We start from the raw sequence: 16718 nt of genomic DNA, 5'->3' as shown, positions 1-16718 counted from the left end.
AGTTTGAGAGTCTCAGTCCACAAAAGGCTAAGCCATCAATGACTTCCCATTGCAGTGGAGTAACCATTGATTATACAGCTCTCGCTTTTCTGTTGGCCCAGCTGTAAGCCAATGTCAGACATGGACCCGAGCTGACATGGATTATAATTTATAGGATCTTCAGTGTGTATATTTGATTTTCTGCATGCATGTACACAAGAAGGGGGTTCAGGCACCAGCAGGCGTGTACATATATTAACTCACTCAGTACGGCCAGTCCTCTCTTCTCCTCTACACAGGCCCCTCGGATGTCCAAGGGGTGTCTGAATGACCCAGTCTTTAGCTTCCGTCGTCAGAATTGTGGTATTCTTTGTCAACATTCACCTCTTCAGTATAAGAGCCTTCTGCTTGCAATATTTTGATGATGGTAATTGGGGTGAAACGCTGTTAACATCGTCTCTTTCGCCGTTCGTATGGAAAGAGTTAACCTTGGAGATTGGAAAAATCTCCACTTAACCCACCAGGTGCGAGAGGGATCAAACTCAGGAAACATGGGCAAGAATGTAGCGCTCTAACCGGTTATTCACCACTCGACAACCACACCTGTCGTTAATGTTAACATAAAAATATGAAATGAGTACCGTAAAGTTCGGTCTATTGAGCGCACTGGTATATAAGCCGCACCCACTAAGTTTTGGAAAAAAATTGAATTTTATACATACATAAGCCGCACTGGCTTATAAGCCGCACTTATTTCCGGTACTGGAACACATACTAATACTACAGAAAAGCTGTTGATACTGTAGGTTATGAAATAAACACAAGCGGGAACAACACAAAGAAAAGCAAGCGAAAATACTGCTAGTGCCACAAAAAAAACAAAAAAACAACAACAACAAAAAACAAACAACAACAAAAAACCCACAAAAAAAACACACACATAATGAAAATGAGATCCATAATTTAGGGATAGTCACATTTATTGAACGTCATCCTGCTCACTGAATCCACTGAAATCTTCGTCTTCAGTGTCTGAGTTGAAGAGAACCAGCACAGCTTCCTCCGCCATCTTGTCACTGACTTCAGCCTCGCTTTCACTTCATGAACATGAACGCAAAGTGGAGGTCGCTGCTGGTTCGCTGCTTGCACTGTCGTCTGCTAGGTCGATCGCCTTCAATTTGAAGGCTGCATCATAGGCATTACGTCACGTTTAGACAAAGTCAAGTTAGAAAATACAATGACATGTAGTCAGTGGAAAGGTATGCAGACAGGAAATGACTGAAATAAGATAAAATCTGAAAATGGGCCGTGCTCACCAAGCCCACTTGTTCTCAAACATGCTCACTCATTGACACAAGCGTGCAAATGCACAGAAACACGCATGCACATGCATGCACACACACACATGCACACACAACACAAACACCCAGGCACCCCCCCCCCCCCCGCCCCCACCCCCCTGCCCCTCCAACACACACACCCAGGTACACACACAGTCACACACACACACACACACACACACAGTCACACACGCACACTGGTACACACACACACACACACACACACACACACACTGGTACACACACACACACACACACACACACACACACACACTGGTACACACACACACACACACACTGGTACACACACACACACACACACACACACAGTCACACACACACACACACTGGTACACACACACACTTACACACTGGTACACACACACACACACACAGGTTCACACACACACACACACACACACACACACACTCACACACACACTGGTACACACACACACACACACACACACACACACACACACACACACACACTGGTACACACACACACACACACACACACACACACACACACACACACACACACACACACACACACACACACACACACACACACACACACAGAGCAGTGGGGTGACAGACCAGAGGAGACATGGCTGCAGTGTTACCGCTGTGTGTGTGCAGGGCTGGTTCGGAGGGAAGAAGATGAAAGCTGCCATTGGCTTTGACAAAGTGGTGGAGATCCTTCACAAGTTTCAAGCGCCTGTGGATGTATGTGTTTTAACAGTGTGTGGATGTGTGTGGATGTGTGTGTGTGTGTGTGTGTGACACTGTGTGTGTGTGTGTGTGTGTGTGTGTGTGTGTGTGTGTGTGTGTGACACTGTGACACCCACAGAGCTGTTGTGCTGACCACCTTGTTGTACTGCTGTGAAACATGGACGACGTATCGTCGTCACACTCGACAACTTGAGCAGTTTCACCAGAGATGCCTACAAAAGATCTTCGGCATAAAGTGGCAAGACAGGGTCTCCAACCTCCAGGTCCTAGAGAGGAGTGACCTGCCCAGCATCGAAAGCCTGCTGATCCAGTGCCAGCTACGCTGGACAGGACACGTTTTCCGCATGACAGACAGCAGGATCCTGAAGATGTTCTTGTATGGTCAGCTGAAGGAAGGCCACCGCGAACTTGGAAGACCCTGCAAGCGCTTCAAGGACACCTTGAAGACAAACCTCAAAGCCTGTGACATAGACATCGCTTCCTGGGAAACTGATGCCCTTGACCGCTGTCGCTGGAGGACGCTGTGCTCTAGTGGCATAAAGACGTTTGAAAACAAGAGAACACTGGCCATTAAGGAGAAGCGTGAGCGAAGGAAGCAGGGCTCAACTTCTGGAGACGTTTTCCCTTGCAACACCTGTGGGAAGTGCTGCGCATCCAGAATCGGCCTCTTCTCCCATATGAGGACACACACCGACAGATAAGCCTGCCTGCCTACTCATCCGTCGGTCCAACGGGAAACTCCATCATGTGTGTGTGTGTGTGTGTGTGTGTGTGTGTTACACTTTGTATGTGACACTGTGTGTGTGTGTGCTTGTGTGTGTGTGTGTGTGTGTGTGCGTGTGTGACTGTGTGTATATGAGTGTATGTGTGTGTGTGTGTGTGTGTGTGTTTTGAGATGTATAAAAGTGATTGACTTAATATATGGGTACAGAATTTCAAAAAAGAAGCTCCATGGAGTTTTATCATTTTCTTTTTTGCTTTGAATCACTGTTACTTTGTCAACGTCAGTCAGATATGATTGAAACTGCTCAATGTCTGTTTTGTTGCAGATACTAACCAAATACTTAGAACTGGTCGACGACCTTGACACCAAGCTGACCTTGAGTCGGAAGACAGGGTGCAAGAAGGTCACCATTGAGGTAAATCTGGGTCAAGTATCCCATACCTTCATACTTTCACATCAACACCAGCATGCATGCACCATCCCCCGTGGGGAAGCGTGGGGTCTTTCAGTATAAATAGCATCCCCGCCTTCTGGAAATTCTGTGCTAGAAATTTCCTCTTTTCTATCACTGTCTTTGTTTCTGCCTTTTTTCTATCTTCACTGTTGTCTCCTTTTTCTGCCTTCCCAGTCCATTCCCCTTTCTTTTTTCAAGCAAGCCATGACACTTTTTTCTCTTTTCCACAGTCTGTGATGTACGATCTGTGCTGTTTTGCTCTGGCGATTAGGCAGTGAGATGTAAACACTGGGACGGGCACTAGCTGCCCATTCTGTAATGTTATTTGCCTGTATGGCCTTTTTATGTATTTTTTGTTTGGCTTTGAAGTATTGGTTTTTTCTTACATTTTTATGATTTTTTTGTAATCTGGGGATGATAAATTAAGCGGAAGGGCTGGTGTCCTCAGCATGGCCTGGTCTTATTTGCCATAAGGATCTAAATGGTTAGGATACTGTGTCATGAATGTGATGTAGGTTTGTCTTAGTGTCTTTTTGTAGATGTGACAGTTTTGTGCTGACGCAGTTGAGCATTTGTATGGTTTGATAGTCCTGATATGGCCCTGTGTGGTCAGCAGGACTACAAGCAACAAGAACAAGAATAATGCATGTACCATACTGCCTTGTGAGCGCCCAGGATCTAGCAAATGCCCACATCCATTTTGGGTTTCAAACTGCGCGGGGGTAAAATACCTTGTAAACCACCATGCCCTGCTTTGAAAAAAATAAAGAAAGATGATTGTCATGAACTAATGATAAAAGCAGTTTGCCAGCTGCACTGCTTTAGAAAGCAGTGCACATTTCTTCTTCTTCGTTCATGGGCTGCAACTTCCACATTCACTTATGTAGTTAGGTGGGCTTTTATGAGTGTGACAGTTTTTATCCCCGTCATGTAGGCAGCCACACTCCATTTTCAGGAGAGTGAGGGGTGGGAGTACGTGGACACACACACATACACGTTCACACAGCCATGTAACATTTTGCATGTGTGACTGTTTGTTTATTACCCTGCCATGCAGGCAACCATACTCTGTTTATGGGGGTGTGCATTTTGGGTATGTTCTCGTTTCCATAACCCATCGAACACTTAAATGGATTATGGGATCTTTAACATGTGTATTTGATCTGCTGCCTGCATGTACACACAAAGGGAGTTCAGGCAGTAGCAGGTCTGTACACCTGTTGACCTGGAAGATGGGGAAAAATCTCCATCCTTTACCCACCAGGAGCTGTGTCTGGGGACTGAGTTGAAGGCTGATTAGTGTTTGCCAGCACCAGAAGAGGGAGAGAGGAAGGTAGCAGTATGGATAAGGTGCTTATCTGCTAATACAGTGTCTGTGTGGGTCTGGGTTTGAATCCCAGTCTCGCCATTTCTCCCAAGTTTGACAGGAAAATCAACAGATTATCTAGTTGCTTGGACGAGACCCAGGGTCCTGTGTACATTGGAGTGATGGCCTAGAGGTAACGCGTCCGCTTAGGAAGCGAGAGAATCTGAACGTGCTGGTTCGAATCACGGCTCAGCCGCCGATATTTTCTCCCCCTCCATTAGACCTTGAGTGGTGGTCTGGACGCTAGTCATTCGGATGAGACGATAAACCGAGGTCCTGTGTGCAGCATGCACTTAGCGCACGTAAAAGAACCCACAGCAACAAAAGGGTTGGTCCTGGCAAAATTCTGTAGAAAAATCCACTTCAGTAGGAAAAACAAATAAAACTGCACACAGGAAAAAATACAAAAAAATGGGTGGCGCTGCAGTGTAGCGACACGCTCTCCATGGGGAGAGCAGCCCGATTTTCACACAGAGAAATCTGTTGTGATAAAAAGAAATACAAATACAAATATTACGCACTTCATGCATGCAGAACTCCTGGCAACAAAAGGATTATCCTCTGGCATAATTCTGTAAAAAAACAAAAACAAAAAAGAACCACTCTGTGTACACAGATGTATAAGCATGCACTCAAGGCCTAATTCAGAGCATTGGGTTATGCTGCTGGACAAGCATCTGCCTAGCAGATGTGGTGTAGCGTATATGGATTTGTCTGAACGCAGTAGCACCTCCTTGAGGAACTGAAACTGAAACACTGGCAGCTCAGTTTGCAGTCTTGCCACACATACAGTGTTTTGATAATCATAATGACGGGCGCAATAGCCGAGTGGTTAAAGCGTTGGACTGTCAATCTGAGGTTCCTGGGTTCGAATCACGGTGACGGCGCCTGGTGGGTAAAAGGTGGAGATTTTTACGATCTCCCAGGTCAACATATGTGCAGACCTGCCAGTGCCTGAACCCCCTTCGTGTGTATATGCAAGCAGAAGATCAAATACGCATGTTAAAGATCCTGTAATCCATGTCCGCGTTCGGTGGGTTATGGAAACGAGAACATACCCAGCATGCACACCCTTGAAAACGGAGTATGGCTGCCTACATGGCGGGGTAAAAACGGTCATACACGTAAAAGCCCACTCGTGTGCATACGAGTGAACGCAGAAGAAGAAGAAGATAATCATAATGATAATGGATACTTGTTGAGCGCTTTCCTCCCGTAAACGGAGGTCAAAGAGAGTAACAGTATCAGTATCAGTATCAGTAGCTCAAGGAGGCGTCACTGCGTTCGGTTAAACCCATATACGCTACACCACATCTGCCAAACAGATGCCTGACCAGCAGCGTAACCCAACGCGCTTAGTCGGGCCTTGAGAAAAAAAACAAAAACAAAAACAAAAACAAACATAAAAATGAACATCAAACACAAACACACTCACCCAATGACTTACAAAAGGAAGAAGAAAAAATAATGATTTGACACACAGAAGCATAAAACAGATGAAAAAACCACACCTATTACATTTCTTAATTACAACGCACGCACGCACACGCGCGCATGCACATGCGAACACACACACACACACACACACACACACACACACACACAAAGACCCAAGCTAAAGAACACACACCTTCACACTCAGACCAAACGTGGAATCATGCACATGTGGAATCTGCAGGGGTTATAACTGAATGTCATTGGAAAGGGATGGAAGGTCTACTGCGTAGGCCTTTTCTTTCACTCTTTCTCTTATCATGAACTGTTTTCACGAACTGTTTTCTCTCCTCACGAACTGTTTTCTCTCCTCACGAACTGTTTTCTCTCATCACAAATTGTTATCACGAACTATTTTCTCTTGTCATAAACTGTTGTCTCTCGTCACGAACAGTTTTCTCTCATCACAAACTGTTTTCTCTCACAAACTATTTTCTCTCATCACAAACTGTTTTTCTATCACGAGCTGTTTTTTCTCACAAACTGTTTTTTTCTCATTACGAACCGTTTTCTCTCATCACAAACTTTTTTCTCTCACGAACTATGAACTGTTTTCTCTTCATCATGAACTGTTTTCTTCTCTCATTGCGAACTGTTTTCTCTCACGAACTGTTTTCTGTTTTCTCTCATCACGAACTGCTTTCTTTCATCACAATCGCAAACTGTTTTTTTCATCACAAACTGTTTTCCGTCATCACAAACATGAACTGTTTGTTTTTCTCTCATCATGAACTACGAACTGTTTTCCGTCATCACGAACATGAACTGTTTGTTTTTCTCGCATCACGAACTATGAACTGTTTTCCGTCATCACGAACATGAACTGTTTGTTTTTCTCTCTTCACGAACTATGAACTGTTTTCCGTCATCACGAACATGAACTGTTTGTTTTCTCTCATCACGAACTACGAACTGTTTTCCGTCATCATGAACATGAACTGTTTGTTTTTCTCTCATCACGAACTACGAACTGTTTTCCGTCATCACGAACATGAACTGTTTGTTTTCTCTCATCATGAACTATGAACTGTTTTCCGTCATCACGAACATGAACTGTTTGTTTTCTGTCATCACGAACTACGAACTGTTTTCCGTCATCATGAACATGAACTGTTTGTTTTCTGTCATCACGAACTACAAACTGTTTTCCGTCATCACGAACATGAACTGTTTGTTTTCTCTCATCACGAACTACGGACTGTTTTCTGTCATCACGAACTACGAACTGTTTTCCGCCATCACGAACATGAACTGTTTGTTTTCTCTCATCATGAGCTACGAACTGTTTTCTGTCATCACGAACATGAACTGTTTGTTTTCTCGCATCACGAACTACGAACTGTTTTCCGTCATCATGAACAGACGCTGGTCAAACTGAAGGACCGGGCGGGGGTGGAGGAGTTCTCGCGGAGGAACGCGGCCACATTGGAGGGAGACTATGCTCGCAGGGTGTTGAGAGACGAGGTGAGCGGCTGTTAGGGTGCCCTCAGCAAAGAGACTTTACATTTGTAAAACGTGATTGTTGGTCATAGTAGTTTTTCGTAACGTTGTTGTAAGACGAATATGAATATCTCCATAGTGTTATGTTATTGATTATATATAATATATATGTGTGTGCGTGTGTGTGTGTGTGTGGCTATGTGGCTATACAAATATGTTCTAAAAAAAAAAATCATATGTGAATATTTGAATATCTCCACAGTATAATTGAAAATATTTGAATGATGAGGAGGAGGATGTTAATCATGCACTGATGGAGGTCCATTTCGGAGGTTTGGGACGATGTCACAAGACTTTGTTCTGTGCTTCCTTTCAAAGTACTCCCCGCTATCAGCCAGGCTCAAGAGATGCAGACACCTGCAGTGTTGGTCAAGAAAATTGGAGCAGCGCTCCTGAAAAATGCATCTGTAAAGTGGATGACCCTCGACTCTGCGGTCCCAGTCTTCCATCCGTTTGAGTCCGCAGCACTCTCAGCTCTCAGCTAGACATGGGTTGAATAAACCTTCTCACTGATGGGGTTCGAACCTCCATCCTCCCTCCCCTGCCCCCCCCCCCCCCCCCCCAGTTGACAGTGCGTGACGCTGACCATTTCACCACGGTAGCTGGTACTGTCAGTAAACTTTGTTGTTTTCAGATAATCTCCCCAAACTGGGCAGCAACATTTGTTTGAACTGACACCCAGGTAGTTTCCAGCTAAAACCCCTGTGTGAATTCTTTGTGTGTATGATACATTGTTAATGGCTGTGGCAACTTTTCCTAGTTTTCTTTGTGTGTGTGTGTGTGTGTGTGTGTGTGTGTGATCATAAGGTATTTATGTATTCATGTATTGAGGCATCTTGCTATAGCGCATATTCTTGAAGCTCTGTGCGCTTTGAAGTAGCACTAAAAACATTCACTCAAACATCCCCACAGAAACATATGCATATAATTTGAAACATAGGTAAGCGAGAACCGTTAATAAAGACCATGTCATTAAATAAATCAAGTAATATATTAGATATTAAAAGATGAAATGATAACAAAACAATGTAGACAATTGAATGATGCACACAAGCATGCATGGACACACACACACACACACTCACACAAACACACGCAAGCACCAACAAATGCATGCATATACACACACACTACTCACAAACTCACACACTCATGCAATCACACACACTTACACACACACACACTCTTACGCACGAACATACGCAAGCACCAACAAATGCATACATATACACACACACTACTCACACACTCACACACTCATCCAATCACACACACACACACACACACACACACACACACACACACACACACACACACACACAACAGTATAAATGAAAAGTAATGTCAATATACACACACTCACACACAAAACACACACACACACACACACACACACAACACACACACACACACACACAGACACACACACAACAGTATAAATGAACAATAATGCAGACTGTGTGCAGATAGTCTCACAATTCCTCTGGCATGTTGGGAATGCTTTCATAGAATACATTTAACTGGGTACATTTCTATAATCATGCGTCTATGTATTTTGATTTCCAGTCTGTCTGTCTCTGTTCCCAGAAAGTGCATGCTGCATGCATGCATTTCTGTCTGCAGAGTTTTGCATTCTCAAGCCTCATTTCATTGTGCGGGTCTTCAGCAATTCTTTCAGCCTGCCTTAATGATAATCATAATGGTAATTTGTTTTTATATAATGCTGTAATATAAGTTGAAGAAAGTTCTAAGCACTTTACAAATCCAGTACTTAGAATGAATAGAAGGAACATTCAAGATAAAGCAGAAACATATTAAAGTCATGTAAAAATGCATTATTGTATAGGAATGGTTTTATGTAAGGCACTTACAGCCAATAGTCGAATGAGTTTTTGTGGTATAAGTAACATTTAATGATAATGATAGTGGTAATATCATTATTATTAGTAGTAGTACTATATTAAGATATCAGCAAATGTGGCTGCTATGTTATTATATTCAGTGTGTGCATCTGTTGGTCGCTATGCACACAATAGGCATTGGGTTATTGCTCCTCTTTGTGTTTGAAATGCCTTTGTTTGCTTTTGAGAAAGAAAAGATCATGTTAAAAGCTTTAAAAAAAAAAAAATCATCAAAGAACAATCATTGATATATTAAAAGTGAAATTTACAAGAACCAAGGAAGGGGTACGTACTGTTGATCTGTCACCTGTGACACTGCCAGCAGAGCTGTAGTATGGTGTGCCCACATTTGGCGCCATTTTGTAGCCGGTTGGGCAGGGTTCTCTCACCACGTCAGCACCAGTTTTCTTCAAGGCTTTATTGAGGACGCAACGGGGAACGTATCGGGACTTGGGTAAAGGGAACAGGAGAGCGGGGGGGTTAAAGGGGCAAGGGACTGTCCTCGTGAAAGGAGGGAAATAAATAAGTAAATGATTACCCCTATCAGGTTGACAGAGGCCCGCACACACACTGCTGTTGCCTGTTCTCTTTTAAAGCTAACTGAGAACTGATAATATTATTGGTTCTACAAGGAAAGGGTAGGAGAACTCACTTCATAAAAACATATCAAGATGCAGCACATCCTCCCTACATGATTATTATTTTGCATGTGAAGTTATGATGCTGAAGCTAACACGGGTCATAAACGTGCACTCTCTCTCTCTCTCTCTTTCTCTCTCTCTCTGCAGGGCAAAGAGAACAATTTCACCCTGTTACATCTGGTGACGGTTGCACATCTTGTTTCAGGCCATGCGGTGGAAATGACGCAGGGCCCAGTGGTGAGCTGCCCCTCCGTTCTTCAGCTGCTGGTGCCTGGCGCAGGTTTGAACCTGGCCACAAGGATGGCTTGTCTGTGCTGTGGCTGTGCTCAGCTGCTCAGTGGACTGCTCAGTGAACTGCTCAGTGGGACTGCTCAGCGGACTGCTCAGTGGACTGCTCTGTGAAGTGCTTAGTGGACTGCTCAGCAGACTGCTCAATGAACTGCTTGGACTGGCCAGAGGGCGAATCAAATGAACCTTGAAATGAAAGTGTGTGAGAAGGCAAAAAATGTGCATGCGTGTGTGAATATATGTGTTCATTAGTTTGGTCTGTGTGTGTGTGCTTGTGCACATTCATATGGGCATGTGCAAGGGTGCGTCTGTTTGCATTTTGTCTTCTGCGTGTGTGTGAATATATGTGTGTGAGTACACTTGTGTGCATACATGTTTGAGGGAGTTTGCCTGTGGTTTTGATGTGCGTTGGTGTTTTCCGTGAGGATGACGTTGAATGAGGTGTAAGCTCATGGCATCCTGTGGTTTTGATGTGTGTTGTTTTCTGTGAGGATGACGTTGAATGGAGGTGCTGTCAGAACATGGCATCCTGATGGATGCAGCACAGGACAGGTGTGAATCTTCAGGTATTTCCAGGAAGCAAAATCAAATAGGGCACCACTTTTGTTTTGTGAGAGACATGGTAATTCTTGGTCAAGACAGGAAGACGTTCTCTTCATCCCATACTGCTTTATGGCATGCACGCATGCACACATACACATACACAGACACATACACACACACACACTACACACACACACAAGCATTACCCCCACACGCACACACACACACACGCATACAAATACAAGCATTATCCTGCCCCCACCCACCCCCCTCACACACACACACACACATCATACCTTATCCCTCTTCCCCCACACACCCTCCTGAATATGGTTGAAATAAAACCAGGGCAAGTGACACCACCACCACCACCACCACACTTGTTTCTGTAAGAGAAACTTCCGTCGTCTGCCTGATTTCACTGATACTGACTGGAATATGCCAACTGCAAGAGCAAGAATCAAAGGTTAAGAAGAAAAGCATGACAAGATGGTTGGTTTGGACCTGTGTTTCTTGTTCTTTGGAGAGTGGTGTTCAGGATGAAAGTGTGACTTCCATGCACTCACATTTGACAGGCAATGCCATCAAGGTTGTGGATAATATGAGCTTTAAGTGACATACCTGTTTATTGCTTCAAGTTTTCCTATCATTAACTTTGTTGTTATCTTTCGTTTTGATATAAATTATTTTTACGTATTCAGTTGTTTGTTTGTTTGTTTTGCTTCAAGCTTTCATTTCCTCACATTAACCTTGTTCATATCTTTAATAATAATAATAATAATAATGGATACTTATATAGCACACTGTCCAGAAATCTGCTCTAGGTGCTTTACAAAAACGCTTTGTTAACATAAAACATTACATCTATGTTACATACACACACCAAAATATGACTACACACACACACACGCACACACACACACACACACTGCGTACATACATTTTAACAATACATGTGTATCTAACAGCTACCCTAACACATATGCACACATAGGCAGGCACAAACTTACATAAACGCACGCGCACATAATACACATTCATATACATGCATGTAGTTATGTACACATACATATGTATACATACATAGTCAAGCACAGCTAAGGAAGTGGACCTGCCACAATTGAACTTACTGCTGAGGGAATATATTTTCATGCATTCACTTGTTAGTTCATTTGCTTTCTATCAAGGCCTGATCAGCATGTTGGGTTTATGCGAAGGTCAGGCTTTTTTTGTTTGTTTTTTACCAACAGCGGATGTGGTGTAGTGTATATGGATCGGTCCGTATGCTTTGACGCCTCCTTGAAGCTTACCCATCTGCAGAGCCCAAACCAAAACCAGTGTAGATTTAATTTGCTGTGAACATCTTTGGAGCTAGGAAATACAAATGAATGCCTCTGCCTGCTGTTGTAATAGGGATAAAATGTGCTGTATTGCATTGCATTGCATTGTATTGCATTGTATTTTGTATTGTTTTGTATTGTATTCCTCTTTGTCGCAACAAATAACAAAAAAACGGTGGTGCTCTCAGTGTAGCGACGCGCTCTCCCTGGGGAGAGCAGCCCGAATTTCCACACAGAGAAATCTGTTGTGACAAAAACAGAAAACATACAACATACATTCATACAGCTTAGTGTTATAAGGGGACATGTGAAGTCATTTGTGAAATGGCAGTATTAATTAATAATGAACTGATGAAAACAACTTGCATAAGACTTGGTAACATATCATATGGTTGTCCAGGTATTTGAAACACGTTTTTTGTGTGCATGTACAAGTGTGAACATGCGCATGCATAATCCCACCAAGTGATGTTTTATGTGTTTGTGAACTGCACAACAGGTAGTTGTGTCACTCTGTGTGTTGGGGGGTGGGGGTGGGGAGGGGGGGGGGGGCGACTGGGTACATCAGTTCATCGGTTTAAGGTTGAGCCTTGGTGTCTGTGAGACTGCAGATTGTTTCATGTGCGTTACGTTTCTGTGTGCATGTTTGTGTCAGCGTGTGCGAGTTAAGAGTGTGAGTGCATCTGCTTTTTTTGTGTGTGCTTTTTTAACTGTTTATTTTACACAAACCTTGGGTAGGCCAGAACAGCCTGTTTTTTTTTGTTCTTGTTTTTTAACAGCAGATGTGGTGTAGGATAAATGGACCAGACTGTGTGCTTTGTTACCTTCTTGAAACTGAAGCTGCCCGTTTGTTCGCAGTGGGAAAAGTGTGTATTGTACGCATTAACTTCTGGCCTGTGAAATCCATACAAGGATGTTCACAAATGTATCTTTCAAATATACATGTATCATCATTTAAAAAAAAAAGATTTTTTTAATAGTGTGCTTTAAATTAAAATATTGGAGAAAATTGAAAGCATTTTGAGCAGAAATTTTTTTTTACAAAATAATAAAACAGTTGTGAAACACTATTATGTGTGTGTGCGTGTGTGTGTGTGTGTGCGAGCAAGCTATTACAGTATGACAGAAAGATACTAAAGCTATCAGAATGACACAAAATGGTGCCATCACTATCAAGCTAACTTGCTCTCAACAGCAAGTATTTATCCTAACTGCACCACAATTTATAACTGTTAGTACAGAAATAATTTTTTTTTAAACTTCCTCAAAATTCAGTGGCTGATGAACCTTGTTTTAGTTCTTGACATAGTATAAGATGTTAAAGTTTGTGATTCCAGACCATTCTAATGAAATATCTGCCTGATATTTCATAACAGATATGAATAAAACATCAGGCCAATAATAAAATGCTCATTGTCAAGTTCTGATATATATTACTTTATTTTCAGTTTGAAAAAATTGACGAGGCAAAAAGGAGATAACAGAAAGAAACAAAAAATGCCACCAGAACAAAAAAAAAAAAACAACATAGGAAGAGGGAATTTCTAGCATGGTACTGAGTAAACCCTAATTGGCAGTACTGAGTTAATAATGGAATTAATGTATTCACTTTAAACATTACTATCTCTCAAAATAAGATTCTATGTTCGTATCTGGTTATGTATTATCCCTCCCCCAGTATTCCTTGTGACCCCGGTACACTTGGTAACAAAGACACATTCTATTCTACTGTCTTTACGACAAGCCTGAAGGTGCATTTCTGTACTCTGTTTCAGACAATGAAGTGATTGATTGATTGATTGTGATTGACTGACTGATTGATTGAAACACACTCAGCACTGCTAAGATCACTGATGCAGCCAAGTCCAGGACTTGAGGGCCTGCTAAGTGCTATGCTTTGTGAGCAGGTTTTGTTTGCAGTGATGTGTTTGAACAGAGTGTGAGTGTGTTTTGTTTGCGATGATGTGTTTGAACAGAGTGTGAGTGTGTTTTGTTTGCGATGATGTGTTTGAACAGAGTGTGAGTGTGTTTTGTTTGCGATGATGTGTTTGAACAAAGTGTGAGTGTGTTTTGTTTGCGATGATGTGTTTGAACAGAGTGTGAGTGTGTTTTGTTTGCGATGATGTGTTTGAACAAAGTGTGAGTGTGTTTTGAACAGAGTGTGAGTGTGTTTTGTTTGTGATGATGTGTTTGAACAAAGTGTGAGTGTGTTTTGAACAGAGTGTGAGTGTGTTTCATTTGTGGTGATGAGGTTGAACGGAGCATTGTGTTGTCAACAGTATCATCATGTGATCTGTTTTGTTTTTGATTTGAATTTCTCCAAATAGAGTTACCTTCATTGGTTTTTTGTTTGTTTGTACTTTAAAAAAAAAAAATCACATGCACATATTCAGATACACAAACACACTTGCTGTATGTCTCAACATGCTTTTAATTAATGCTGCTGCAGATATACACATCCCATCCAGAGAAAACTGCTTGAGCTTGGAATGCCAGTCCTGTGTCACACGTGATCAACCTGAATTTCACACTGATTCTGTAAACTGAAAAATCACCTTTCACTTTTCTGTGCTTTGTTGCTGTAGTGCACTGCACTACTCTGCATGGCACTATAATACACTACACAACACTGCACTGCACTACTCTGCATGGCACTATAATACACTACACAACACTGCACTACTCTGCATGGCACTATAATACACTACACAACACTGCACTACTCTGTATGGCACTATAATACACTACACAACACTGCACTACTCTGCATGGCACTATAATACACTACACAACACTGCACTACTCTGCATGGCACTATAATACACTACACAACACTGCACTACTCTGCATGGCACTATAATACACTACACAACACTGCACTGCACTACTCTGCATGGCACTATAATACACTACACAACACTGCACTGCACTACTCTGTATGGCACTATAATACACTACACAACACTGCACTGCGCTACTCTGCATGGCACTATAATACACTACACAACACTGCACTGCACTACTCTGCATGGCACTATAATACACTACACAACACTGCACTGCACTACTCTGTATGGCACTATAATACACTACACAACACTGCACTGCACTACTCTGCATGGCACTATAATACACTACACAACACTGCACTACTCTGCATGGCACTATAATACACTACACAACACTGCACTGCACTACTCTGCATGGCACTATAATACACTACACAACACTGCACTGCACTACTCTGCATGGCACTATAATACACTACACAACACTGCACTGCACTACTCTGTATGGCACTATAATACACTACACAACACTGCACTGCGCTACTCTGCATGGCACTATAATACACTACACAACACTGCACTGCACTACTCTGTATGGCACTATAATACACTACACAACACTGCACTGCGCTACTCTGCATGGCACTATAATACACTACACAACACTGCACTGCACTACTCTGCATGGCACTATAATACACTACACAACACTGCACTGCACTACTCTGTATGGCACTATAATACACTACACAACACTGCACTGCACTACTCTGTATGGCACTATAATACACTACACAACACTGCACTACTCTGCATGGCACTATAATACACTACACAACACTGCACTGCACTACTCTGTATGGCACTATAATACACTACACAACACTGCACTGCACTACTCTGTATGGCACTATAATACACTACACAACACTGCACTACTCTGCATGGCACTATAATACACTACACAACACTGCACTGCACTACTCTGTATGGCACTATAATACACTACACAACACTGCACTACTCTGCATGGCACTATAATACACTACACAACACTGCACTGCACTACTCTGCATGGCACTATAATACACTACACAACACTGCACTGCACTACTCTGTATGGCACTATAATACACTACACAACACTGCACTACTCTGCATGGCACTACAATACACTACACAACACTGCACTACTCTGCATGGCACTATAATACACTACACAACACTGCACTGCACTACTCTGCATGGCACTATAATACACTACACAACACTGCACTACTCTGCATGGCACTATAATACACTACACAACACTGCACTACTCTGCATGGCACTATAATACACTACACAACACTGCACTGCACTACTCTGCATGGCACTATAATACACTACACAACACTGCACTGCACTACTCTGCATGGCACTATAATACACTACACAACACTGCACTACTCTGCATGGCACTATAATACACTACACAACACTGCACTACTCTGCATGGCACCATAATACACTACACAACACTGCACTACTCTGCATGGCACTATAATACACTACACAACACTGCACTACTCTGCATGGCACTATAATACACTACACAACACTGCACTGCACTACTCTGCATGGC

General features: G+C 42.6%; 1 protein-coding gene across 2 annotated transcripts in view; it reads left to right on the top strand.

Annotated features, from left to right (window-relative positions):
- The window catches only part of LOC143295985 (spermatogenesis-defective protein 39 homolog), a 45315-nt gene extending 31940 nt beyond the window's left edge, over window positions 1-13375 (top strand). For both annotated transcript variants that reach the window (XM_076607710.1, XM_076607709.1), the window contains 4 exons: window positions 1962-2048; window positions 3104-3193; window positions 7455-7556; window positions 10340-13375. In XM_076607710.1, coding sequence (XP_076463825.1) covers window positions 1962-2048; window positions 3104-3193; window positions 7455-7556; window positions 10340-10357 — 297 coding nt within the window. In that variant the 3' untranslated portion in view covers window positions 10358-13375. The remainder of the gene's footprint in view (window positions 1-1961; window positions 2049-3103; window positions 3194-7454; window positions 7557-10339) is intronic.
- Window positions 13376-16718: the final 3343 nt, after the last annotated feature.

This window comes from Babylonia areolata, chromosome 21, assembly GCF_041734735.1.
Source record: "Babylonia areolata isolate BAREFJ2019XMU chromosome 21, ASM4173473v1, whole genome shotgun sequence".
Classification (NCBI taxonomy): Eukaryota; Metazoa; Mollusca; class Gastropoda; order Neogastropoda; family Buccinidae; genus Babylonia; species Babylonia areolata.
Note: the sequence above shows the minus strand (reverse complement) of the source record. Positions and strands in the feature narration are given on the sequence as shown.